We start from the raw sequence: 25,169 nt of genomic DNA on the forward strand, positions 1-25,169 counted from the left end.
GCACAAAGCGGGCTCACTGACAGAAAGCCTCAAAGTGTGAAGTCCTTGTAAGCGCAGCAGAGGGGAGAGCCGTAGCCTGCCACTGGGCAGGCGGGGTAGACCGAGGCAGGCCGCGAGCCCACGCCACGCTGGGCCCTGGGTCTATGGCGCTGGCTGAGCCCAGCCTGCGTTCTGTGGACGAGCCTGAATGGCTGGGCTCTAACACACGCACAGAACTCGGGAGCTCGACTCCTTCTCGGTCTTTCTGTTCCTTGGAGCCCCCTCGGCCGCTTCTGTTTCTTTGGCATGAAACAGCCACGTGTGAGTGGGGGTCAGCTTCCCTCACGTCTCGGGGGCCACCACGTCCCTGGTCCCTGGGGCAGCTGTGTCCCTGGCAGGGCCACGTGCGCCGGGCACAGGGTCCCAGTCACCCCGGCTCTGAGGGCGTCGTCTGTGCAGCAAGGATGGGGAGAACAGACAAGGCCACGGCACCTCCTCCTCCTTAAAGCGCTCCATCCGGGGGCCCACCGTCACTGCTGAAGCCCAGGTCCCGGAGAGCCGCGGAGGGACAGCTCTCCTCCAGAGGCCACGGTAGGCCGAGTTCCCTCCAGAAACCGGCCCATGTCGGATCTGCGGTTCAGGAGCCTTGGGCACACAGCGTCGGCCTGCGGCACCTTGAGTCCAGTCTTAATTCACGTCAACCAGCACTAGCAGCCCGGGCAGGGTGACAGCTGAGGGCAGGGTGCAGCCCCTCAGAGGCAGGACCGCAGTGGGGGGGCTGCCCGCAGGCTGGGGAGGGGCACAGGCACCTGAGCGCCAGAGCGAGGCGGGGCTGCACACATGGTTTGGTGTTACTCTCCTACAGAGTGCCGTAGGGACACGTGCGGTCACTGGCCCGGCTGCACGGTCAGCCCTGGGTGCCCGGCTCAGGAGCCCGCGGGCTCTCCTGCCTCCCAGGGTGTCTCAGGCGGGCAGGCTTTGTGGTGCCTCTCACCACCACCCAGGATCCAGGGCACACTCCTAGGGCTCAACCCATCTGTGCTTTGTTCCAGAGCATTCTGGGGAGGTGATCCCACAGGGAGGCCTCATGAGCATCAGTGCCGTGCTTACAGAGGAGTCCGGGACAAGACTGGGAGGCTGAGGAGGCCGGCAGTCCGTTGAGGTCGGCGATCAGAGGCAGAGGAAGCCTGCTGGCTGTGATGTCCACGCGGGAGGACGGAAGGCCCCGTGGCCAGCACCCCACACGTGCACAAAGAAGCCGGGGTTCCTAGGACTAGTTGAGGGGCGTGTCCACACAGCCGAAGGCAAGAACTAGGAGGGCTCGGGATGCAGAGGGGAAGCGGCCTTCCGAGGAGACGGCAGGGCAGAGGGTCCCACTGGCCGGCCCGCATGCCGCCTGGGTCGCCCGCTGGCCCCCCTTCCCACCACTGATGGACAGAGGGCAGCGCTGCTTTACTTTACTTTAGAAAGCCACTGTCGCCGGACGTGGGGCGCACACTCGTCATCCCAGCACTCGGGAGGCTGAGACAGGAGGATCATGGGTTCGCAGCCAGCATCAGCTACTTAGTGAGGCCCTCTGCAACTCAGTGAGACCCTGTTCCAAAATAAAGAATAAAAAATAGGGCTGGGGCGGTAGCTTGGAGGTAGAATGCCCCTGGGTTCCATCCCCAGTACTGCAAAAAAACAAAAAAAACAAAAAAAAAAAAACAAAAACAAAAGTCACTGTCTCCCAGCTCCTGAAGATGCACTTTACCTCCTCACGCTCTGGACAGACACATAGTGCTGCTCCCTGTGCCTGGGGCCTCCTGTCTTCAGAAAGGGGCTGAGCGGCTGGCTGGGTGCGCGATCCCAGGTGCAGAGCGCTCGCCCATGGCGGGTGGGGTCTCATCACCACAGGCAAGGGTCCCTACCCAGTCCATCTCTGCATCTCTTCCTAGAGTGGGGCTCATCTCTCCTCCTCGTGGCTCCCTGATTCCTGGTTGAGTCCCACAGGCAATGGCAGGGAAACACTGCCCTCTGTGCGGGCTCCCGTCATGCAGGGGCTCATGCTCCTCCGGCCATCACCAGCGGCCGCTGCTCCTCCTCCTCTTGTCTCATCCCACAGCTGGCACCTGGGGGCAGAGCTGGTCCCTCCGTCTCAGGCGGTGGCCGGAGGGAGGCTTTGGCACGCAGAGGGGGGGAGCAGATTCGGGCAGAGGGCGGGCGGCGGGCTCTTCTAACCGCTAGTTCTGGGGCAGCGGGTTCTTGGCAGCTCCGTGCTGCTGGTAGCATGCGGGGTCATCACGGGGCGGCAGCCAGTCGCTGGCTGGGACGGCGGCACACACCCGTGTCTCCTATTCAGCAGCCATTTGCTCGATGTGGTCACTAAGCAGCTTGAATTGTTCTGGAAGAGAAAACAACATTATCCTTGGAAGAAAGATGGAGACCACGGCAAGCATGTCCTACTCTTCCCCACCCTCCGGGGTGCTGAGTCGGGACCCCAGGGAGGAGCCACTGGCTGCTGAGACGCATAGCCTCTCTGCCACCGGGGTGGGTGCCTGGTGAACACTGGCACGCTCCTAGGATGGAGAACACGACTCCTCTCGGGAATGGTGTCACAGATGGCTGCTTCCCCACCTCGAAGCCATGAAAACCCCGCAGTGGCCTGACGGCAGCCTGGGTCTGGGGGCCACGCAGGGGCCACTGGATGTGGGAAATGACACACCCCTTGATCCTTGGCTAGCGAGGTGGGGCTGGTGGCAATGTGGAGACAGCCCACGGGCTACCAGCACCCCCAGGCCCCCGAAACTAGGACAGAATGGAAACTCCTATATGCTTATATTTAAGAATATGGCTGAGCCGGGCGTGGTGGCGCACGCTTGTAATCCCAGCATTCTGGAGGCTGAGACCAGAGGATCGTGGTTCACGGACAGCCTCAGCTACTTAGTGAGGCCCTCCATAACTTAGTGAGACCCTGTTTCAAAATAAAGAATAAAAAATAGGGCAGGGGGTGTAGCTCGGAGGTCAAATGCCCCTGGGTTCCACCCACAAAAAAAAAAGAAAGAAAGAAAGAAAGAAAAAAAAAAAAGAATATTGCTGGGCGTGGTGGCGCACGCTTGTAATCCCAGCATTCGGGAGGCTGAGACAGGAGGATTGCGGTTCGTGGACAGCCTCAGCCACTTAGTGAGGCCCTCTGCAACTCAGTGAGACCCTGTTCAAAATGAAGAATAAAAAACAGGGCTGAGGGTGTAGCTCAGAGGTACAATGCCCCTGGCTTCCATCCCCAGTACCACACATGCACAAAAGAAAAGATAGTGGTATATCCAAACACATGTCTAGGTACAGGGTCTTTTAGAGCAAGAATTACTGGTATCAGACAAGTGAATCATAAAAGCTGGCTCCAGGGCAGGTCAGGGCACTGAAGGCCGAGGGCTCCCTGCTGGACAGAACCGGGGATTCTGGGAAAACCCCAGAAGTGCCCCCACGTCCACTGTCCCCGCCTCTGCCAGGGTAGTGTGAAACATAGGCAGCCGCGGGTGGCTGTTCAGAGGGGAACAGCAGAACAGAGCCGGGCTCTGGTTCTCGGCCAGGCCAGCATCCACGCAGCAAGGCACGCGGTGCCCTTGGACCCTGGCTGTGCGCCCAGAGGCAGCGGGCTCCCCGGCCCACCCAGCTATAAACGCGTGGAGGGAGCAGACTTGGAGAAGACCCCCAAGCGTTTCTACCGACTGGGAGAAGGGGGTTGCATAACTTAACAGGCCAACGCCACCTTTCCAGCTATACTGGGGTGCTCCACTGTAGGGCGGAAAGCGGTGCATCCCGCGGGGCCCGGCTCACCCTCGTCCAGGTTGCCGATCACTGCCTGCTTCTTCAGAAACTCGCTGCACAGCTTCTTGTTCAGCCCGAAGGCCAGCATGTTGTGGGTGAAGGTTCTGGAAGAAGAAAAGCCTCTGTCACCCTCCTGCCTCCTGGGGAGGGCCCCACGAAGCCCCCCTCCTGGGCATCCTCTGCCAAAACTAAAGCCCATAGGACTGGCCAGCAGCTCCCCCTGGGAGGCCGCCGCCCCCATGCAGCGGCAGGAGACTAACTGGGAGCCACGTGCGCATTGTCCTGAGTCTGAAGCTCCCCGGGGGAGGGGCCGGGCCGCCCCCCCCCCCCCGGCCCGCTCTCACCCCAGCTGCCCAAAGGTGATGTTCTCGTTGAAGCGAAGGCTGTCATCCCGCTCCTCCTGGGTCATGTGGTACCACTTCTCCCTAGGGAACAGGAGGGGACAGGGAGGGCTTTAGCAGCTGCCACGCCCCCTCCCCGCTCTGCTCTGCAGCCTGCGGCCCAGGCGCTGCCCCCCTGGCCCAGAGGGGGCCCTGTCCATCGCGGAGCCGCTCCTACACCAAGCTGCCTGGGATCCTGACCTTTTCCGGGGGGGGGGTCAAAATGTGGATTTATTCAATTCATTCTTTCCAGGTGAAGAGATCCCAAAGCTAGGTGCTGGCCCTTGCCTTGGGTGCAGGAGGGTGTGGCCCAGAGCACTCCAGGGCAAGGCCACCCACAGCCCTAAGGCCCAGGCTCTGCCACTTCACGGCCAAGAACCTGAGAGGACCTGCAGGTGCCAGAACGTGGAGCCTAGGGGTCTGCAGAGGACGCCGCCTCCCGGGCTTCTCTGCCCTGACCTTCTCTGGCCCTCAGGCTCCCTGACCACCCACTCCCAACAACACACCCTTCTCTTCGGGCTCTTACTGTGGCCTCCTGACTGCCACCAGAGGGGGGCGCTCTGGAGCCAAGCGAGCAGGAAGGATGGTCTGTGGGTGAGCCATCTTAAGCAGCCCCTGCTCCACGTGTAAGGGGCGCACTGTGGATTCTCAGCAGACCCAGGAGCAGAGACGAGGGGCTCCAAGTTAAAGCCCCCTCCATGTACGCCCGCTGGCCAGGGCCGTCGGGGGTCACCCTTCTGGCTTCCTCCAAGCGGAAGGGGTGGGTGGGCACAGGACTCAAGAAGGCAGACCCCGGCTAGCAGGTGTGCATATGAGAGGCGTGTGGGCAGGAGCAGCTGCAGGTGGGCAGAGATGCTAATTTTATATTTTAGCCCGTTTCTCCTAAAAAGACCGCTCTGGATGGATGAGTCTAACTAAAACGGGGCTTAGAGAAGGACAGAAGAAAGGGGAGAAGAAACAGCATGGGGGGAGAGGTGGGGATGATGGAGGAGCCAGAGGAAGAGAAAATGGACAGAAACGGACTCTTCCTCGCCTCCGGCCCCAGGCCGCGCTGCAGTGTGGCAGGCGGCAGAGGTCACCTCTGGCCTCCTCAGAGTCCCAGGAGGCACGCGAAGTCCACCCCGTTTTCCTTCCTATCCTCTTCACCCTGAGGGCTGTCCAGGCTCACAAACCCACCGCCAGGCCCAGCGTGCAGGCTCAGCAGAGTGGCCCTGTGCAACCTGTGAGAAGGGCTCCCTTGGACGTGTGGGCCGGCAGCCCTGACGCCTTCCCGGCTCCATGCTGAGGCGCTTCTCCCCCTTGCTGTGCACAGCAGGACAAAGGCCGGGACACTGACCTGGCCTCTGAAGATAGGCTGGAATGCCATGAGCGGTCTCGGGGCCAGGGGCTCCGTGGCAGGTGGATTCCTGAGAGCCGAGCTCACCCCAGCACCATTTGAGGTCTGGCCCCACAGTGTGCTCTAGATACGAGGTGTCTGGATGTGGCTAACGTGGTCGGAGGGGATAGAAATGGTGTCTGTGCTTGGCAGAGACCACCAGGAGGGAGGTGGCGTCGGAGGCACAAGCCTGCCTGGGGGCGTGAGTCACACCCTGGGCTCAGAGCTGTGCGGCCTGTGCAGGGCCGTGGGCATCCCCGAGGAGGCCTGTGGGGCCCCAGAGCCAGTGCACCCCCAGCTGGGCTCAGGACAGGGCTCCCTGCAGCGTGCTGGCCAGCTCCTTGGCTGCCCGCTGCCCCTCTTTGAGCCTTGCTCCCAGAGGATGAAGATGGCACCGTCGTCCAGGGACTGGAGAGTTGGGGGCTTTGTCCATTAGAGAAACAAATTCTCATGCCTGAATGTTCCTTCAGGACCCAGTACTGCGTAAGAAGCAGGATTTCTTCTACCAACCAACCCACAAGTGCGTCACTAATTCAAAGAACCCCGGGGCACTAACGGCTAACGGCTCTGCTTCCAATGTGCAAGGCTCTAAAAATACAGCACAGGGACCTCCAACAAGCAAGGGTGGACCCAGAGAGTCAGACCCCGCCGAGGGCTCTGGCTGCAGGAAGCAGCCCATCGGGCTATTCTTCAGGGCCCTGCTCATACCCACGAATTCCCCATCACCCAGCGGCTGGAAGAGGGTGGCTGTCCCCCTGCAGGGCCTCCAAGCCCGCCAGCACCACCGTGCCCCGCAGAGCCCATGTGCTGAGGACAAGACAGATGCCACGCACCCCCCCACCCCATCTAAGCAGACAGCTCTCAGCTGCAGACCCGCTGAGGCCCAGGTGTGGCTTCCAGGTGGGCTTGGAAGGGGCCGATGGGGCTCTGAAGTGGGCTCTCTGACCCCGCTGCCGTCCACTCCCTGCTCCGCACTGCGCCCTCCAGAGAGGCTTGGGGTGTTGTGCTGGCTCCCACCTGCCTGGCCCAGCACTGGGCTTGCCTCCCGGGACGCCCTCCCCGCCCTGCAGGGGCCTTCCAAGGGGCCCAGCCTGGCAGGGAGCAAAGTCACGTGGGCACACACCTCGTCTCCTGCTGTCCAGCATCCCTTCTGGAGTGGCAGCAGAAACAGGTAAACAGAGGAACACGTCAAAGTCATGCGAGATACGCAGATGGAGAACAAGCAGAGGCGGGTTAGTGCAGGCAGGGACAGGGGGCAGAGAGACAGGATATTCGAGATAAGTTTATTTCCTGGAAGCTTGAGAACGAAACAAGAGGCGAACCCCGCTTGCCCGGATGCGCTTCCTTAGTGTGGCCCCTGGCACCGCAGAAAGCTCCCTGGACTGTGCCCGCCCCGTGGCCCCGCGGCTGCCCGTGACTGTGCCCAGTGTCCGTGGGCAGCAGCTTGTCCCTGCCCTGGCTGGAGAGGGCCTGGGGCTCATCCCCGCGGAGCCGGTGCCCAGCCCTGAACTGCACCGTGCCCTCTGAAGGCCCCGGCTCCGAGGTGGCGTCTGCCCCTTGGAGCAGTGGGCAAGATCTGCTCAGGCTGCGGCCCCGGGGGGAGCCCAGAGGAGCAGCTGAACCTCTGGAGTCGGGGTGGGGGGGACGGTGGCGGCCCTGTGTCCCAGACCCTGCCGCAGTGGCTCGTGCCCAGGGATCTGATTCCGCACAGCAAAGAGAGGGTGGGGCAGGCTTGGGGGTCTCATTCGGGGGGCTTGCGTCTTTAGGAGGGTCAGGCCAAGTCATGCGCAGCGTCCGCATGCACAAGGAGCGCCCCCACCCACAAAGCCGTGAGGCTGGACCTGCAGGCAGCTGGCAGGGCTCCAGGGCGGGAGCGGGGAAGGAGGCAGAAGCCCCTGGACTCAGCCAGCCAGAACTGAAAGCCAGGCCCTGCTGCTCTCCCCCAGGCTAAGGGGATGGCTTGGCTCCTACCTGGTGGTGGGGGACCGCTTTCTCCTCTCGCAGTGGACAGCATCAAAAAAGGCTGCGTTCCAGAACCTCAGAGTATGCCTGCGAGACAGGACGGGATGGCTCAGGTGCTCGCCTGGGGAGGGGGGCTCAGCCTGCTCCCAGAACTGCCAGCGAGCCTCTGATACGCCGGGGCCAGCAGGAAGAAGCACGGCACTGGACGGGAAGCAGGAGCCCGTGGCAGGGCCTCGGGGAGCCGCCGGCCAGGGCCCGCAGCGTAGATGGAGGCACGTAGATGGAGCCCGCTCTTTTAGAGCAGGTCTCCAAGCTAAGTGGAAGCCCAGCAGGGACACGCCCCACGCAGAGAGAACCCTCACGCCTACAGGGACGCAGAGTAAGGAAACACTTCCTAGGGAGGGTGGGGTCAGCAAAATGGTCACACCCAGAGCCTCCTGTAAATAAAGTTTACCTGGACTTGGCCGCACCTGCTCACAGGTCTACGACCCACAGAAGTTTCCGGCTATAGCAGCAGTTGTACGGCTGCAGCGGAGACCACGTGGCCCACAAGGTCTGAATGCTTCTTATCTGGCCCTTTACAGAAAAGTCTCTCAAAATGAGCGCCTTCCCTGCACACACAACATGTGGGACCCAGGAGCCCGGCAGCTTCAGGTCCAGCCTCCCTTGGGGAGCCCTCTGGAGGGCTCCAGGCTCTGCCCTAGGCGCCACAGCGTTCTCGACCACACCCCTCGCAGGGCAAGTTCCTAGCAGCTAGACTGTGACCTCGGAGGGAGGGGCCGCTCCTGACAGCTGCAGGTCCAGCCGGACTTGTAGGAAGATAAAACACAGAGGGCTGCAGAGGGCTTGGGTCACAGCGACCCCCTGGGAACGCCATTTCTCCTGGCTGCTCCAGGATCGGCCTGTTCATGTTACTACAACAGAACACCCGATGCTGGCACCGTATAAAGAGAGTTCAGGCGGCACAGTGGCTCCTGCCATCCCAGGACTTGGGAGGCTGAGACAGGATGATCGTGGGTTCAAGGACAGCCTCAGCAAGTTAGTTAGTAAGGCCCTCAGCAATTTAGTGAGACTTTGTTTCAAGGTAAGAAATAAAATAGGGCTGAGGGTATAGCTCAGAGGTAGCATGCCCCTGAGTTCAATTCCTAGCAAAACACACACACACACACACACACACACACTCAAAGAAAGAGGTCTATTTGTCTCAAGACTGAGTAGCTGCAAAGTCCCACTGGATTGTGGCCTCTCTGGGGAGGAAGTTCTCCCCCCTGCCGGAGGGACTCCGAAGGGGCCTCCTTTATAACACCACGCTGGCCTGCACTGTGAGGACATGCTAACCCTTCACAAAGTGGTGCCCTGAGGCCTAGTTACCCCAGGAGGCCCAGTCCTTGAAGGCCCCTGGCCCCTGGCTTCAACACTGCCCCACAGCAGACCCAAAATCCTGCACAGGAGCCTTTGGGGGATCACACACAAACCCCAGGAACTGGTCCCTTTGTTTCAACCGTGGACTTGTGTGTGTGTGTGAGATAGGTATTCACCCTTCGAAGTATACAGCGTGGGCTGGAGTGTAGCTCAGTGAGAGAGTGCTTGCCAAGCCTGTGCAAGGCCCAGGTTCCGACCCCAGCACCACAAACAGAACATAATAAAATAAAATGCACGATACAGTGACTTGCAGTGGATTGGTGAATTGTGCCGCCATTACTGTCTCTAATTCTAGATCGTTCTTATCAGCCCATAAAGAAGCCCCACGCCCATGGGTGACTAACCACCCTTCACCCCCAGCCCCGGCAGCCCTGGATCTGCCGTCTCTCAGGCCTGTAGCCTGGACATCCCTGTCAGCGGGATCATGGACCGTGGCCTTGTGTGCCTGCTCCTCTCCCGTGGCACGTGTGTGGGGGTTGTGAGGCTGCGGCGTGCCTTTCCCACTGAGCACCACTCTGTCATGTGGCCCGACCCACGCGGGGTTGCCTGTCTCTCATGTGAGACGGCTATCTGTGCTGTGTCCCCGCTGGGGCTGTGATGAGTGGAGACGCGGGACAGCGGTGCGCAGGTGAGACGTGGGCACCTGTTTGTTTCTTTCGGGGTGTTTTGGAGTCCAGTGGCTCAGCTGTACGGCCACCGGGTCGGTCGCTCTGATCAATCTCTGAGGAGCTGCTGGGCTCCTTCCCACGGTGCCCCCACCCCCGTAACCCCACCAGCAGTGGAGGAAGCCTCTCGCTCTCCGCGTCCTTGCCAGCGCTTGTTATGTTTGCCTTTTCATTTTGGCCATCCTGAAGGTGAGAATGGCCACCTCAGACGGAGACACGGACAGCAGAAGACGGGCGTGGCTGCTGCCCGGGGACGGGAGAGGTGGGCCTTACCAGATGGGCTGCTGCTTCAGATGTGTGTACAGGTAGACCTTCTCCCCCTTCTGCTCATCCTCCGGGCTGAGCACAGTCACTGTAGGGGGAGAGAGGAAGGCTGAGGACCGTGCTGGCATCGCTCAGCAGTGGACCTTCTGGCCAAGCGGGAGGGCGCCCTGCCCTGGCGTGAGGACTTCTCCAGCCCCACACATTCAGTGAAGGAGGCTCGTCTCTGCACACTCTCCTTACAACAGTGACTCTTGCTCAGAAACCCAAGAGGGAAATCAGACCAACCTGGGAATCAGCTGTGGCACTGCTCTTGGGCCATAAAGAGGGAAGGAATGCCCTGAGATACCCCGGGCGTGCTTCTAAGCCTTGCTGGTCTACGGTGGGCTGCTTTAAGATCATTTTGAGCCTCTGGGTTACAAGGCCTGGCCCTGCCCCCGCACCCAAAGTCCCGCCCACTCACAGGTCCCGCCCCTGGGCCCCGCCCCCAGCAGGACCCGCCTCCCTGTCTGCTCCTGGGACAGCTGCTCACCAGTCTTGGGCTGCTTGTCCTTGGGTCTGTCCTCATCGTCTCTGGAGGGAGAAAACTCAGGGTTAGGGAGAGCATGGCCCATGCCACATTTTCTCCAAAGAAACTTCACATTTCTGAGAATGAGTCTGTGTGTGTTCAGTTTCTCCTGAATCAAGGCTGCACTGGCCGACTGCTGGTGTCTCAGAATGGAGGGGCTGTGGCGCGAGGCACTCGGTGGCTGTACCAAGCCCAGGGAGGCACAGGAAAGGGTTTCCCACTCCTCCCCGTGTCCATGAACACTGGCTGGTACTGGGCTGGGGGAGGGAGGGCAGGGCGTCCCTGTCTTCAACCCGCAACTACTTGTGCTCCCACAGCCAAGAAGCAGCCCCACCCCACTTTCATGCATGGGGAAGCAGCCAGCCTTCGGAGATGGCAGGAAGCTCCGCGGGTGGAGGGTCACACCGGGTCACCCGCAGTGCTCCTCAGGGAAGCCCGGGGCCTCAGATCGCAAATGGTGGCCAAGCCAGCACCTGCCCGTGACTCCTGTGGCCCGGCCAGGCCAGGCCAGCACCTGCCCATGACTCCCGTGGCCCGGCCAGCACCTGCATGTGGCTCCCGTGGCCCGGACAGTGTCTGCCCATGGCTCCCGTGGCCCGGCCAGCGCCTGCATGTGGCTCCTGTGGCCCAGACAGTGCCTGCCCGTGACTCCCGTGGCGCGGCCAGTGCCGCCTCTGCCTCTGCCTCTGCCACCTCAGCAGCGCGCCTGTGCCAACACTCACTCGCTCTTCCTGACCAGGGGGCCCTTCAGCTTGGTCTCCAGCCCCCCGAAGAAGCCCTTCACATTCTCCGTGTTCCTCAGCAGCCGCTCGGCAATGTCCTTCTTCCCCGCCAGCCAGCTGTTGGCAGACCTCAGGTAGGAGTCGATGCTGCCCGCGGGCTTCTCCTTGGGCTCTGAGGGCAGCAGGTGCGGCTTGCCTGGGCAGAGGAAGGACCGAGTGTGCATGGGGTTTGTGCAGCTCGGACAACAGAATGAAGCCCGTGTGGGCGCCCAGGAAGCAGGAGGCTCAGCAGAGGCCCGGGAAGGGCTCGGCCTCCTCTCTGAGCCCTACTGTGCACCGAGGGGTCATCCAGGAACTGAGGGAAAGAAGAGAGGCGGGGGCCAGGCCCAGAAAGCAGGGAATCCAGATGGGAGGTGGGAGACCTGGCTGCGGTCAGTGTGGGGGGCTGTACCAGGCGGGAGGGCCGGCGGACTTTGGGCAGGCTCAGGGCACCCCGACAGTGCATCCAACAGGTGCTCATGGGATGGAGGAGGGAGGAGCATGTGGCCAGGCCCCAGAGCCCTCCTCCCTAGGGCCCAGCAGACCCACACTCCAGGCCCCCTCAGGCCTCCGTGAACTCTGCGGGCCAGGCTGGGCGTCCAGACCTACTGGAAGGTGTCCTGTATCAGCTGTTCTTTGAGACGGAGGAGCCTTCCTACCCGACCCAAAGGCAGGGGTCATGTGGCCAGCACCAGGGGCCTCCCTGATGGTGTCCTGCCCTGTGGGTTCCGGCAGTCAGACCAGTTGCTGCCAGCTGACCACAGGGTGTAGAAAGAGGGCTGTGGGGCACAGGAGCGGGGAGCCTGGACCACGAGCGCACTGATGATGGAGGCCATGCCCAGGCTGCCCAGACCCGCTCCCCACGTGGACGCTTCCAGCAACCCGCTGCAGTAGTCTCCAACACACCAGAAAGTGGCAAGGCCCGGCTCAGCACCCAGTGAAATCCACTGCTCCCCAAGGGCCTCTCTGGCCTCACCAGGAACTCTTGCGCCTAGGGCCCCAGATTACCCCCTTCCTCAGCGGCCAACTCTGCATTGGGTCTTGCTAAATCCCAGAGCTGAGACCCCGCCTCCGGGATTCCTGTCTCCATCCTGCAGCGGGTGCTCTGCCTACGCGCTCATTCCCTGGCAGTGCGGTGTTTGCTTCACTCTGGGGACAATGGGCCCCCACCCAGCTCGGGGGCCATGGGCCCTCTAGCTTAGGAGGCCCGCTCCCTGCCCGTCGCTGCTGACATCAGCTTGGGCGCTCTGGAAGCCTGTCACTCTGCCCTCAGTCTCCACTGCGTTACCAGGTGGCAAGCCTCAGGTCCCGGGCTGGCCCTCACCAATGTGGTAGTAGGTGAAACACATGGTCATGAGGTTCTTGGCAGGCCCGAAGTCGTCCATCTGGTGACACCTGAAATGAGGCACGAGGTCAGCCGCTACCGGACCGTCTCACTGCCAGTTAATTAAACGGGACCCAAGTACTTCACACATGTCTAAATTAATACCACCACGCTCCCGAGATGCTGTCATGGGAGAAGTGACAAAAATCCTCCCCCGTCCAACTTAGGAGAGCCGCCTCCAGGCCCGGCCTGGGGCCCCTGGCTGTTCACTCCCAGGGGGAGGCAGGGCCCTAGAAGTTCAGCACAGCCCGAGGGAACAGCGCCAGGGTGGGAAGTCGGCTCAGCCTCCAGCTCAGGACGCAGCCGAGGGGCCCCTGGGGGGACACTCCTGGCCAGCACATCCGACACAGGCCTCCCCGCTGGGAAGCAAGCGCATCTTGGATTGGGGATGTGCCCAGCAAGTGCCTGGAAACCTCCTCCTCCCTGTTTGCCTCGCCCCTGCAGTGCGGCCATGTTCAAGGTACGTGGAGAAAGCAGAATGTGCAGGAGAAGAGAGGAAGGCTGGAGGGGCGGCCACGCTCTGTCGACCCAGGGGAGGGACTGTGGGGGCCATGGAGAAGGGCGCTGGGTGAGCCAAGGCCAGCGTGGGCAGGCGGGGCTGAGCGGAGCTGCCTCACAGACACAGGCAGGAGCAGATCAAGCACCCGGGCTCCCTACTGCCGCCCCCGCTCTCAGCCCTGTTGCCCAAGGGCTCCTGGTCCTACAAGCTGCCGCCTGCGCCGAGAAGTGTCCCTCGATTTCTAACTCTCCAGAGTAGGCCCAGGCTATGTTCCAAGGCCCAGAGGACTGAAGCGGGCCTGGCCAGCCCTTGCACCTGGGCCTGGGAAGGAGCCCCGCAGCAGGTGTCTGGCGCCCTGGGCAGGTGGGCAGAGGCAGCAAGGGGCTGCCGCTCCTCTCCACCCACGTGGGCCTCTGGACCAAGGCCTCCCGCAAGGAGGAAGACAGGACAGCGCCCTCCGTGTCAGCACCGGCGGGCCTCCCTCCTGTGCCGGGGTGCCAGGTGGGGGGCTCTCTCCTGGAGCAGCACAGGGCGGGGCTGAGTGTGACAAGCCCATCCTGGGCTGTGTGTGGGACTGGTCACGACTTCTCCGGCACACTGGCGCTGGGCCGCTCCTGCCCAGCGTGGCTGTTACTCATAGCTGGCTCCTTAGAGGGCGGGCAGGGCGGGGAACAGCTGGCTGGAATGGCAGTACTTACTCAAACAGCACCACAGCAAAGGACTGCACCAGGCGGTAGAAGGTGGGCTCCGACACACACTTGGAGTAGCAGCGCTGTGCGGGGGAGAGGCCTGTCAGCGGGGGCTCGGGAGGCTGGGTGGCCCTCCCCCGCCAGCAGGTGCCTTCTGATGGTCCCCAGGGGAGCTTACAAGGTGGCAACTTCACAGGCTCAGCCCCCCGGGGAGCACAGGAAGACATAAAACCCCACGTGAGGACGTTGGCTATTTCTGGATTCTGGCTTTGTGAGTAGTTTCTCCTGCGCTTTCTAATTTTCCTCTGACACGTACATTATTTGTGATAAAAATATTTAGGTAAAAACAGCCTACTGGATATTTATAGAATTTAATTCTGTTCTTGAGCATTAGTAATACATTTTTTTACATGGCTTTCCACATCTTGAATATATTCTCTATTACAAAATATCTGAATACAGTGGGTTATTTAATAAAAATATGCATGGACAGAGAGCCCACATGCTTGCCTTTAAAAGATAAACTTGGCCGGGCGTGGTGGCGCACACTTGTAATCCCCACGCTTGGGAGGTGGAGACGGGAGGATCGTGCAGGTTCTAAGCCAGCTGTGCTGGCTTAAGAGACCCTATTTCGGCCGGGCGTGGTGGCGCACGCTTGTAATCCCCGCGCTTGGGAGGCAGAGACAGGAGGATCGCGCAGGTTCGAAGCTAGCCGCACGCGCTGGTTTAGGAGACCCTGTTTCCAAATAAAAATGTAAAAATAGGTCTGGGAGTGTAGCCCGGAGATAGAAGGGCTTCCAGGAACCCCAGTACCACCAAAAAAATAAATAAATAAATAAGTAAAAAATTTAAAAAAAATTAAAAAAAGAGACCCTATTTCCAAATTAAAAAGTATAAAAATAGGTCTGGGAGTGTAGCCCGGAGGTAGAAAGGTTTCCAGGAACCCCAGTACCACCACCAAAAAAAAAAAAAAGATAAACTTGAGCCGGGCATGGTGGTGCGCGTTTGGAATCTCAGTACTTAGGAGGCTGAGACACTGGTCCGAGGACAGCCTCAGTAAGTAGTGAGATTCTCATCAATCCAATGAGACCATGTTTCAAATAAAAAAATAAAATAGAACTAGGGGTGTGGCTCGGAGGTAGAAGGCCCCTATGTTCAATCCCCAGTGCCCAAACATACAAAAATAAAAAAGATAAACTTGCCAGATGTGGTGGCACACACCTGTGATCCCAGTACATGGGAGGCTAAGATAGGAGGATCGCCAGTTTGAAGGCAGCCTCAGCAACCTAGTGAAGCTCTCAGCAACTTGGTGAGACCCTATCTCAAAATAAAAATAAATAGGGCTGCAGGTAGAGCTCGGAGGTAGAATGCTCCTAGGTTCAACCTCTAGACCCAAAGAGATAAATTCTTAAAAATGAACTTTTCTGGAACTCCAAATTTGACCATTTCTTGCTGTCCCCTTGGGGCAGAGCTTCTGAACAAGCTCCTTGCCGAGCCCAACTTTTTTTTTTTTTTTTTTTTTGGTGGTACTGGGGGTGGAACCCAGGGGCTTTTCTACCTCCGGGCTATACTCCCAGACCTATTTTACATTTTATTTGGAAGCAGGGTCTCACTAAGTTGCTGAGAGCCTCAAAGTAGCCTCCTGTCTCAGCCTCCCAAGCGTGGGGATGACAAGCGTGCGCACCACGCCCGGCATGTGCCCAAGGTTTTAATCTGCCCTTCTCATGACACCTTTGGCCCGGTTTGGATATTTTCCATGACTCTTTCCCCCAGAGTGGAGCTGCAGGGGATTTCAGGAACTAGCGAGCTTGTAGCTGTGCCATTCTTCCTGGGGGAGGGCCCGCCCCCGCCCCCCCAGCCAGCCCCGTGCCCGCCCCGCGCCACCCCTCACCTGGGCGCTCACGTAGCGCGCGAACCACTCCCGGCCCTTCCCATCCTGGCTGCTGCAGTACTCCCCAAACTTGGCCTTCTCCTCCTGGTCCAAGTCCTCCCTGGAAAAAAGGGGCAAGTAGTCCTCCATCTTCTGAAACAGGAGCACGCAGCAGGGACAAGCAAAGGCAGGACCTACAGGGCTCTCTCTGCCCCTGCTCCTGTGCCCCGTATCCGCTCTCCCCCCTGCCCGCTGGCCCTTGGTGGAAGGTGTTCTTTTTATTTCAGAGGACAGGAGTCTGGCTCAGAGAACCAGACATGGCTTAAGAGGAAGGAATCAAGTCCACCCAGACTTTCAGGCTGTCCCCTGAACTCCAGCCTCCAGCCCGGGGGGATCTGCGCCCCGACACAGGCAGGGAGCCTCTCAGAGGCCTTGGTTCTTTTTGCAAGTGGCCAAATGTTTCCTTAAAGACTTCAAAATAAAGCAGAAGGCTAGAGAATGACGGGCTTATGTAATTTTCATTTGCTTAATGGCTTGTAGAAAATCTCTTGGTCTCATTTACCCTGAATTACAACACTAGATAAAACAGGCATTAGCCAGCTTAATGCTCTAGAAGACGCAGCGACCCAGTTGCGGGAGGAATCGCTCCCCACTGCGGACAAGCTGCTGCAGCATCAGACTGGCCTTCCCGGCAGCGGGCTCCGCGGCTTCCCCCCTTCATCAGTGGGGTGTGCTCAGAGAGCGGACCACCTTCAGTGCCGGTCAAATGCAACAAGCGGGCTCCTTGGAAACAGCACAGGTGGCTTCAGGGCAGTTCGGCATTTGATTATCATGGAACTCTGTCCTTCTCAAACAGAGGTCAGATAGAAGAAGTAAGGATTCGCAGTGGGAAAGAAAGAGCGAAGGAAAGAACGACCGGAACTCTAAGTCTAAAAACCCCTTGAAAGCGCCCAGGCCTGTTTCTTCCAGGTCCAAATTATTACAATTGTTTCCAAGGGCATTCTACCTCTGAGCTACACTCCAGCCATATTTTGTATATTGTTTTGAAATAGTCTCTGGTTAAGTTGCTGCAGCTGGCCTTGAACCTGTGATCCTGCTATCTCACCTCCCAGGTACTGGGATTACAAGCGAGTGCCACCATGCCTGGTACAGGCTGAATTCTTAAAAGGTCCAATACATTTTAGAACACGGCAAGTCCACTTAATTAATGCCCATATATCTTGTTAACTTACAGAATGTAGTTTAGACTAATTAAAAGAAGCCTAGAGTACCCTCCAAGCACTATTTATTAACTAGATAACGCCAACCCAAAGATTCTGGGGAAATCCAGGCTATCTGCCCTCTCAGTGCTCCGTAATCAAAGGACTTGAGCTCACTCGGCTGGGTCGCCTCCCTACAGGCTTCTCATGCGCACCAGCCAGCTACAAAGCTTCCTTTATAAGAAGCAGCCAGCCAGGTGACACACACCTGTAATCCCAGTACTTGAGACAGGAGGATCGCAGGTTCAAAGCCAGCCTCAGCAACTTGGTGAGCTTCTCAGCAACACAGCAAGACCCTGTTTCCAGATACGAAATAGGGATGGGGTATAGCTCAGTGGTATAATGCCCTGGTTGAACCCAAGTACCACGAAGAAGACAAAGAAGAAGACGAAGACGGAGAAGAAGGGGAGGAGGAGGAGGAAGAGGAGGAGGAAGAAGAGGAAGAGGAGGCGGCCCAGCCGAGCTGGGTGCAGTGGTACACATCTGTAATTCCAGTACTTAGGAGGCTGACACAGGAGGATCGCAGGTTTAAAGCCAGCCTCAGCAACTTGGGCTCTCAGTAACCTAGCAAGACTGTTAAAAAACAAAAAGGCTGGGGGTATAGCTCAGAGGTGGAGTGTTCCCAAAAGAGGAGGGCCCCGCCCTCTGAGAGCCCCAAAGCGGGGCTCCCTCTCACACCCCTGCAGCCTCCCTCTGAGGCTCTGCCTCTCCATAGCTTTCCTCAGTGAACCTCTGTGCCTCTTTGACGTGTTCTGAAATTCCTTTCCATGGTGTAAGTCAGTCAGGCACCGGCCTGGCTGAGCTGAGGCCCCCTTCGCTTCTGTGGCCCTCCTCCACCCCGCAAAACCACGTGGCAGACAGAGGCTGGACGCCCGGGAAGGGCTCGCCCGAGTCTTCCCTTGCAGTTCGTGGACAGGGTCCCCCAGAGTGCCAACAGGCAAACGCTCTTACTGCTTTTCATGAAATAGGATGGTCACCCCGAGGCCAGCGCCCCGCTGGGTGTGTGGGCACACGTGCCCAGGCCCCGCTGGAGTGCAGGCTCCACCTGGGGTGGGGGGCCTGGGCTGCACTGCTGATGCGCTGACATGGCTGGCTCAGATCAGAACTCGAGGAGCACTGCTGTGGATGCTGGGAGGCGGGGTGGCACCGCCAGAACCCGTGGGCCTGGGTTGGCAGTGCCCTCCCCTGGGGGTGAGCCGGGCACGCAGAGCTGGAAGCCACCAGAGCCCCCCGGACTGGCCCTGCTCCCACCCAGCTGTGCACCCTCCTGTGTGTGGCAGCAGGGCCATGGTGAAGGCCAGAGAGAAGCTAGAGAGAGGCGCTGGGAGGGCCCTGCCCAGTGGCTGCTGGGAATCAGCTGCCCTGAGCTCCCAAGGTCCTGGCTTACTAGAACCTCTAGATTAATTCCAGCAAGTGACTACAGCTGCCCAGCCAACCACAGCGCGGATGGGACGTGCTAATGAGAAGCCGGCCTGGCAGGCTCCGTGGCCAGGAGCTAGACAAGCGTCCCTTGGATTAGTGATGACCGGGAGACAGCGAGGGGGAGGTGGCAGCACCACACAGCCAGCCCCTTGCAAGCCCGGCCTGAGGGCACAGGGAGAAAGCACTGGCAGGATTCGACCAGCAGCCAGCAGCGCTCAGGGTCGCAGGGGACCTGCGCTCCCCCTCGGTGGTTTCCTCTGCTGCTTTGGACATGAAATGTGCAGCCCAGACAGGAGAGGCTGCTGCAGAGAGCCTGGCGGCAGGCCTGCCTTAGCCTGCATCTTGGTGCCCCTGGTGCCCACGGAGGCATTCACGGGTGCATCATTAAGTGAGAAAGCTAAGGAGGCCGGACAGCGAGAGACCGCGGAGCTGGAAGGCAGGGCGTGCCAGGGGAGGGACCACGCCCCCTGGGGCTGCCTTGGTGCCCCTGTGGCCTGTGCGCCCGCATTTTGTGGTGTGTCCCTCCCAAGAGCTCTCAACACTGGCTGTCCCCAGCATCTCCTGGGTGGCCTGCACATCTGCGAAGTGCTGGGCTCTAAAAAGCTCGTGTTGCTGGTCTGGGTGGAACCCAGGTTTGGGTATCCTTTAAAACTCTCCACATAGCTGGGCGTGGTGGCGCGCATGCTTGTAATCCCCGCATTCGAGAGGCTGAGAAAGGAGGATTGAGGTTCGTGGACAGCCTCAGCTACTTAATGAGGCCTTTTGCAACTCAGTGAGACCCCGTTTCAAAATAAAGAATAAAAAATCGGGCTGGGGTTGTCGCTCAGAGGTAGAATGCCCCTGGGTTCCACTCCCAGGACCACAAAAAAAGCAAACTCTCCGCATGACTCGACGTGCAGCCTGGGGAGGGCTGAGAGCCTCGTGACGGCCCGGGCAGCCTTGGGGAGAGGCAGAGCCCAGAACAGGGGCCCGCTCCCATCCATCGACCTACCCTCCGGAGAAGACCTTCTCCACGTAGCCACGCATGAACTCCCGGAGCGCCAGGCTCTCCTCGTCCGGGGCTGACTCGGCACTCTGGCTGGAGGAGAAGGACTCGTTGGAGGAGGAGCGGCGGTCCTGGTCCCAGGACGGGTGCGAGGCCGACTCCGCCATGTCATTCTCGCTGTCTGCAGACTCCGTGGCCTCGCTCTCTGAGCCGCCATCGCCCAGGGAGCCGTCCCTGTCCTGGAGCGGTGAAGGCGCTGCCTCTGGGGGAGGGGACATGGATGGCTCAGGTCCAAAGTCAATCAGCGAGCCCACGGGGACCTCCGGGGCCTCCATGGCTTGGGTGCGCCGCCGGGGACGATGCTGGCAGAACCCAAGAAGGGCTTCCCGGGCCCCCCAAGCACGTGCAGGTGGCCGCGGGGCTGCTGGCCACTGAGGCGGGTCCTCTGGAGCAGCTCAGATTCCTTACGGCATCTGGAACAGAAACACAGACATAACCCTGTCACCGCCAGACAGACACTCCTTCCACGAGGAAGACCCGGCCCCCACCGGCTGTGCTTTCCCAGCAAGGACAAAGATCCCACACTTCCCGATTTAGAATGTCTCTACACCAATGTCATTATCCTATGGTATACTTCTACCTGCTATGTGGAATTCATTAAATAAATGGGTGAGAGCCGGGCGTGGTGACGCATGATTATAATCCCAGCATTTGGGAAACTGAGACGGGACGATCACAGGTTCACAGACAGCCTCAGCTACTTAGTTAGGCCCTTTGCAACTCACTGAGACCCTGTTTGTTTATTTATTTATTTATTTTGCAGGCAGGTCTGGGGATGGAACCCAGGGGCATTCAACCTCTGAGCTACACCTCCTGCCCTATTTTTTATTCCTTATTTGGAAACAGGGTCTTACTAAGTTGCTGAGAGCCTCATTAAGTAGCTGAGGCTGTCCACGAACTGCGATCCTCAGGTCTCAGCCTCCCAAATGCTGAGATTACAAGCGTGCGCCGCCACGCCCCACTGAGATGCTGTTTTAAAATAAAAAATAAAAAATAGGGCTGGGGGTGTCGCTCGGAGGTAAAATGCACCTGGGTTCCATCCCCAGTACCGCAAAGTAAATAAATAAATAAATAAATAAATAAAAAAAATAAAAATAAATAAATGGGTGCACAAGCTGGGCTTATACCAGTACATGGGTAGTGGAGACAGGAGGACCCTGTTCCAAAATAAAAAAGAAAACAGGGCTGAGATATGGCTCAGAGGTAGAGCCTCCCTGGGTTCGAACCCCAGTACCACAAACAAAAAACTACAAATACACACCAACTCCGAGGGTCTCCTCGGAGCTATGAGAAGAGGGCTACGCAAAGGGCGCTGCCGGTCTCCTCCTGCTTCAGCTGGCCACCAAGGACCTGGCAGTGTACAGGAGCGCCCACCTGGGCTGGACCCGCCTGCTGAGCTACGGCACCTCACGCAGGGCCTTCCCCATCCTCCTTGCTCCCAGATGACGCAGCCTGGTTCCTAAGCGCGACACCCCCGCCTGGACCCCCATCACAAACACACCTTGGTCCTCCTCCGGTTTTATAGCTGCCCTTGGGTCCCGGCACCCCAGCTCCTCCAGCCAGCCGGGCCCCTGACGCTCCCTGCTCTCCTCCCTCCTCCTTCCCCCACCACCCAAGCTCGGCTTCTGGCCCCATCTCCTGAGAAGCTGTGTTCCACCCCTATTCAAAATCAATGGCTAAGGCCACAACTGGGGCCGTCAAGAGTGGGATCGGTATTTGCAACGCGGCATGCACAGAGAAATATTGCAGAAAATTAAAACGAGATGCTTCCCCTAATCAGCAATAACTAGGAGGAAAGGGGCAACAGGAAGTGGTCGAGCTATAGAAAGGGACCTATAGTGAAGCAATTAAGGTGACCAATCAGAGGGTATGGAATAGGGGAGGATGGAGCCTCTTTAGAAAGCAGGAGGTACATAAACAAATGTATCAAAGTTAATCACCAAACAAGCATGGGATCCAGGAAGGGGGAGGGAATGGGATGGGGGCTGGATGAGGGCTAATTGGATGATGTGTGCCTGTATATCCTCTCAAGTCTTATATTCCAATGTGATGTATGATTACAATGCACCAATAAAAATAAATAAAAAAAAATAAATGGCTAAACCAGGTGTGGTGGCACACGCTTGTAATCCCAGCATTTGAGAGGCTGAGACAGGAGGATCGAGGTTGGTGGCCAGCCTCAGCTACTTAGTGAGGCCCTTTGCAACTCAGTGAGACTCCGTTTCAAAATAAAGACTAAAGCCGGGCGTGGAGGCGCACGCTTGTAATCCCCGCGCTTGGGAGGCGGAGACAGGAGGATCGCGCAGGTTCGAAGCCAGCTGCGCTGGCGTAAGAGACCCTGTTTCAAAAATAAAAAATAGGTCTGGGAGTGTAGCCCGGAGGTAGAAGGGCTTCCAGGAACCCCAGTACCACCAAAAAAAAAAAAGAAAAAGACTAAAAAATAGGGCTGGGGGTGTAGCTCAGAGGTAGAATGCCCCTGGGTTCCATCCCCAGTACCACAAAAAAAAAAAAAAAAAAAAAAAAAAAGGCTGATTAGACTCATTTCTCCTTCTTCCAAAGACAGAAGGGACCGCAGTGTGCCTGCTGGGCACAGAGTAGACCTGTCCCTGAACAAGCTCGCAGGCTCGGGCGCGGGCAGCGCGGGCCGCACAGTGGCGGGTCTGTGTTTAGAATCTCAGCCTTCAAACCAGGTCTCTGCTGGTCCAGCATGGCTGTGCTGGAGTCACCAGGACCCAAGCAAGAGGCGGCGGCCCTTGGTTACAGAGCCCATCTTTCCCGCCAAGGGCAGGGCTGCGGTGGCTGTGGGATGAGTTCATCTGCTGACGGCAACTCAAGGTCCAAGCACCACCACCTAAGAGCTCAGTGCTCGCGATTGCCATCGATTACCGAGTCCCGCAAACTCCCCTCAGCTATTTTTAAATATCCTGAGTCAGAAAGATGGAGTAGCTGGCTCTGGTCACCATGGCGGTGGTGGTACAGGTTCAGGAGAGCCCCAGAGCCTGCCTTGGCCCAAAAGGAGAGAGGTATAAACCTTGGTCAGAGGGAACTTTCTAGGCCAGGGCAGCGGCAGGCGCTCTAATGGCTCAGAAAGCAGCCTCCTGCGGCTCAGAGCGTGCAGGCTGGGGACTGGGCCGCTGGGTCCTCCGCCCCATGGGCCCCACTCTGCTCCCCTCCCCATGGGCTACAGTGAGGGGCTAGGTAGCTAAGGTCCTTTGGAACCACATTCTCATACTCTCCAAAGAAAAAATCATGAAGATGGGATATGATAATAGGACTGATGGGAAATAAACACAGGAAACCACACAGCAGGAAAATGTTTGCAGTACGTAGGATGAAAATTGAGCTAACGCTGTGAACATTACAAATTCACTCAACTCTATAAAACTGTATTCTGAATGTGTGTGTGTGTGTGTGTGTGTGTGTGTGTGTGTGTTACAAGGGGTGGAACCCAGGGTCTTTTCTACCTCCACGCTGCACTCTCAAGCCTATCTTATGTTTTATTTGGAACCAGGGTCTCACTAAATTGCTGAGAGCCTCACTAAGTAGCTGAGGATGGCTTCGAACCTGTGCGATCCTCTTGTCTCGGCCTCCCAAGTGTTGGGATTACAAGCGTGCGCCACCACGCCCGGCTCTAAAAAACTGTATTCTGATGGGTATACAATCTACTCAAAGAGGCAAGACACACAAAAGGAAATCCAATTCTTTAACTCATGCTAATAACCACTTATATAAATATGTAAATTAAAATAATTTGGAGCAGGGTGTGGTGCTGCATGTCTGTAAACCCAGGGACTTGGGAGGCTGAGGCAGGAGGCTTGCCAAGCTAGAGGCCAGCCTCGGGCACTTAGTGAGACACTCAAAATAAAAAAAATTTAAAAAAAGGCTGGGGATGTGGCTAGGTGGTAGAATGACCCAGGGTTCAATAACCAATACTGCAAAAACGAAAACAAAACCGAACAAAGCAAAACACAGCCACCCTCTTAGGCTAAGCTTAAAAATTTTCAAAATTTACAATCCAAATCCTGATAGTTATGGTGAAACTAACATTCTCAAAAGCTACTCACAACAGGCGTCAGTGAGACCTTAGACTTTAACTTCTACAATCCTGGTATTTTTTTCTCCTCTGCCTCAGGAAGTCGAATGCTTGGAAGGAACTTACCCTAAGAAAACAATTCAAAACACTCGAAAAATAGTGATGTGAAGAAAAACGCTCAGTGAGATAGCACTCGTAATCCTGGTAAACTCGGGGGGCGTACCTAAATACGGCAGGATGGGAACCAAACGCTAACAGTTCGCTGCCATTGCAGGTAGAGTGGGGCAATTCGGGAGAGTCCGCTGGACAGTGAAGTCAGCACGCGCCCTGCAGCCGGCAGGTCACTGCTGCTCGTCTCCGTGTGCCACGCCCTGCTCCGGCCTGGCGTACTGAGGGGATAGGGATTTAATTTTACTATAATTACAATTACCCATGCCTGTTGGAAATAACTAGAAACGAACACGGGAAGCGTGCAGGCCGGCGGAGGCACCGTCCATTTTCCTTTGGTCATTATCCTAATGACGGCCAGAGAACGGGCCAAGGCGCGGAGGCCAGGTCCTCGGGGCAGACGGGCTCCTCAGGTTGCCTCTGCTCCACCGAGGTGCCCCCAGCCCTGAGACTGTGGGTGCACACCCCGCTTTCCAGAAGCCTGCGGCGGCTCAGGAGGAGGGGGCAGGGTAAGAGACAGCGCAGGACCAGCCCTGGCCGGGGCTCTGCGGCCGCCGTGTGGTGTCCTGCCCACCCCCAGGGTTCCTGTGCTCTGCCCACCCCGGGACGCAGGTCTCTGCACTCTCAGTCTCCTTGCGGCCTGTGTGGTTAGGCTGGAGGCTGCCCACCCTCCCTCTGGGAAGGAGGCATGATTACCAGCCTCCGGGCAAGACGCCAACCCTGCCACCCTCCAAAAACTGTCTAGGACGGCAGGAGGACACAGAAGGGGCCCAGCAACACCCTGCCATCCCGCAGAGCCAGCCAGGGGCTGCGTTCAGGAGCATGGGCTTCTAGAGTTTTCATCATCAGAACTTCTAGAGTTTTCTAAGGAATGCTGACTTCTGCCATGTGAAATCTTTCCATTTTTCTTTTTTTTTTTTTTTTTTTTTTGCGGGTCTGGGGATGGAACCCAGGGGCATTCTACCTCCGAGCTACAACCCCTGCTCTATTTTTTATTCTTTATTTTGAAACCGGGTCTCACTGAGTTGCAGAGGGCCTCACTAAGTAGTAGCTGAGGCTGGCCGTGAACCCCGATCCTCCGGGCTCAGCCTCCCGAGTGCTGGGTGCGCCACCATGCCCGGCTCTTTCCATTTTTCAACAGTAGAAACTGTTCTCTCTCTCTCTTTCCTTCCTCCCTCCCTCCCTGCCTTTTTCTTTCTTTCTTAGTGGAGATTTAACCCAGAGGCATTCTACCTCTGTACTACACCCCCAGCCCTTTTAATTAATTAGTTAATTAATTCGTTTATTTTTAAATTTTGAAACAGGGTCTCGCTAAGTTGCTGAGGCCGGCTTCGAGCCTGAGCTCCTCCTGTCTCACCCTCCCAAATACTTGGATTAGAGGTGCGCACCGCATGCCTGGTTATCTAAATTTATTTCAAAGCATGTCCTGGGAAAGCAAAACAAAACCCCACATCTGTGGGACTCACGCCAGGCTCATTGCTTTGTCCTACACCTAGGAGGCTCCGAGACCCCGGCTGGTCTCCAGATCCCGAGAAACTGGGTTTTCAGCCACAGGGGACCCTGGTGCCAATGTGCAGACCGTGAAGCCATGTGCACAGACCTCCCGACACAGCCAACCCC

The 25,169-nt window shown here is 58.1% G+C and overlaps 1 protein-coding gene across 2 annotated transcripts; it reads right to left on the reverse strand.

Moving 5' to 3' along the window:
- Window positions 1-2,312: 2,312 nt before the first annotated feature.
- KIAA0513 lies at window positions 2,313-19,623 on the reverse strand (the record flags this gene model as incomplete). Of its 2 annotated transcripts, XM_080703137.1 has the most annotated exons (12): window positions 2,313-2,362; window positions 3,796-3,890; window positions 4,131-4,211; window positions 6,665-6,691; window positions 7,513-7,590; window positions 9,864-9,942; window positions 10,384-10,424; window positions 11,142-11,337; window positions 12,505-12,575; window positions 13,762-13,835; window positions 15,644-15,743; window positions 19,295-19,623. In XM_080703137.1, the coding sequence occupies 12 exons, from the start codon at window positions 19,621-19,623 to the stop codon at window positions 2,313-2,315; spliced, it is 1,221 nt and encodes a 406-aa protein (XP_080559263.1). The 2 variants fall into 2 exon arrangements, with proteins under 2 accessions (XP_080559263.1, XP_080559264.1); XM_080703138.1 differs by lacking the exon at window positions 6,665-6,691.
- Between the last annotated feature and the right edge of the window lie 5,546 nt (window positions 19,624-25,169).

Source organism: Muscardinus avellanarius (genome assembly GCF_963383645.1).
Source record: "Muscardinus avellanarius genome assembly, chromosome: 10".
In the NCBI taxonomy this organism is placed as follows: Eukaryota; Metazoa; Chordata; class Mammalia; order Rodentia; family Gliridae; genus Muscardinus; species Muscardinus avellanarius.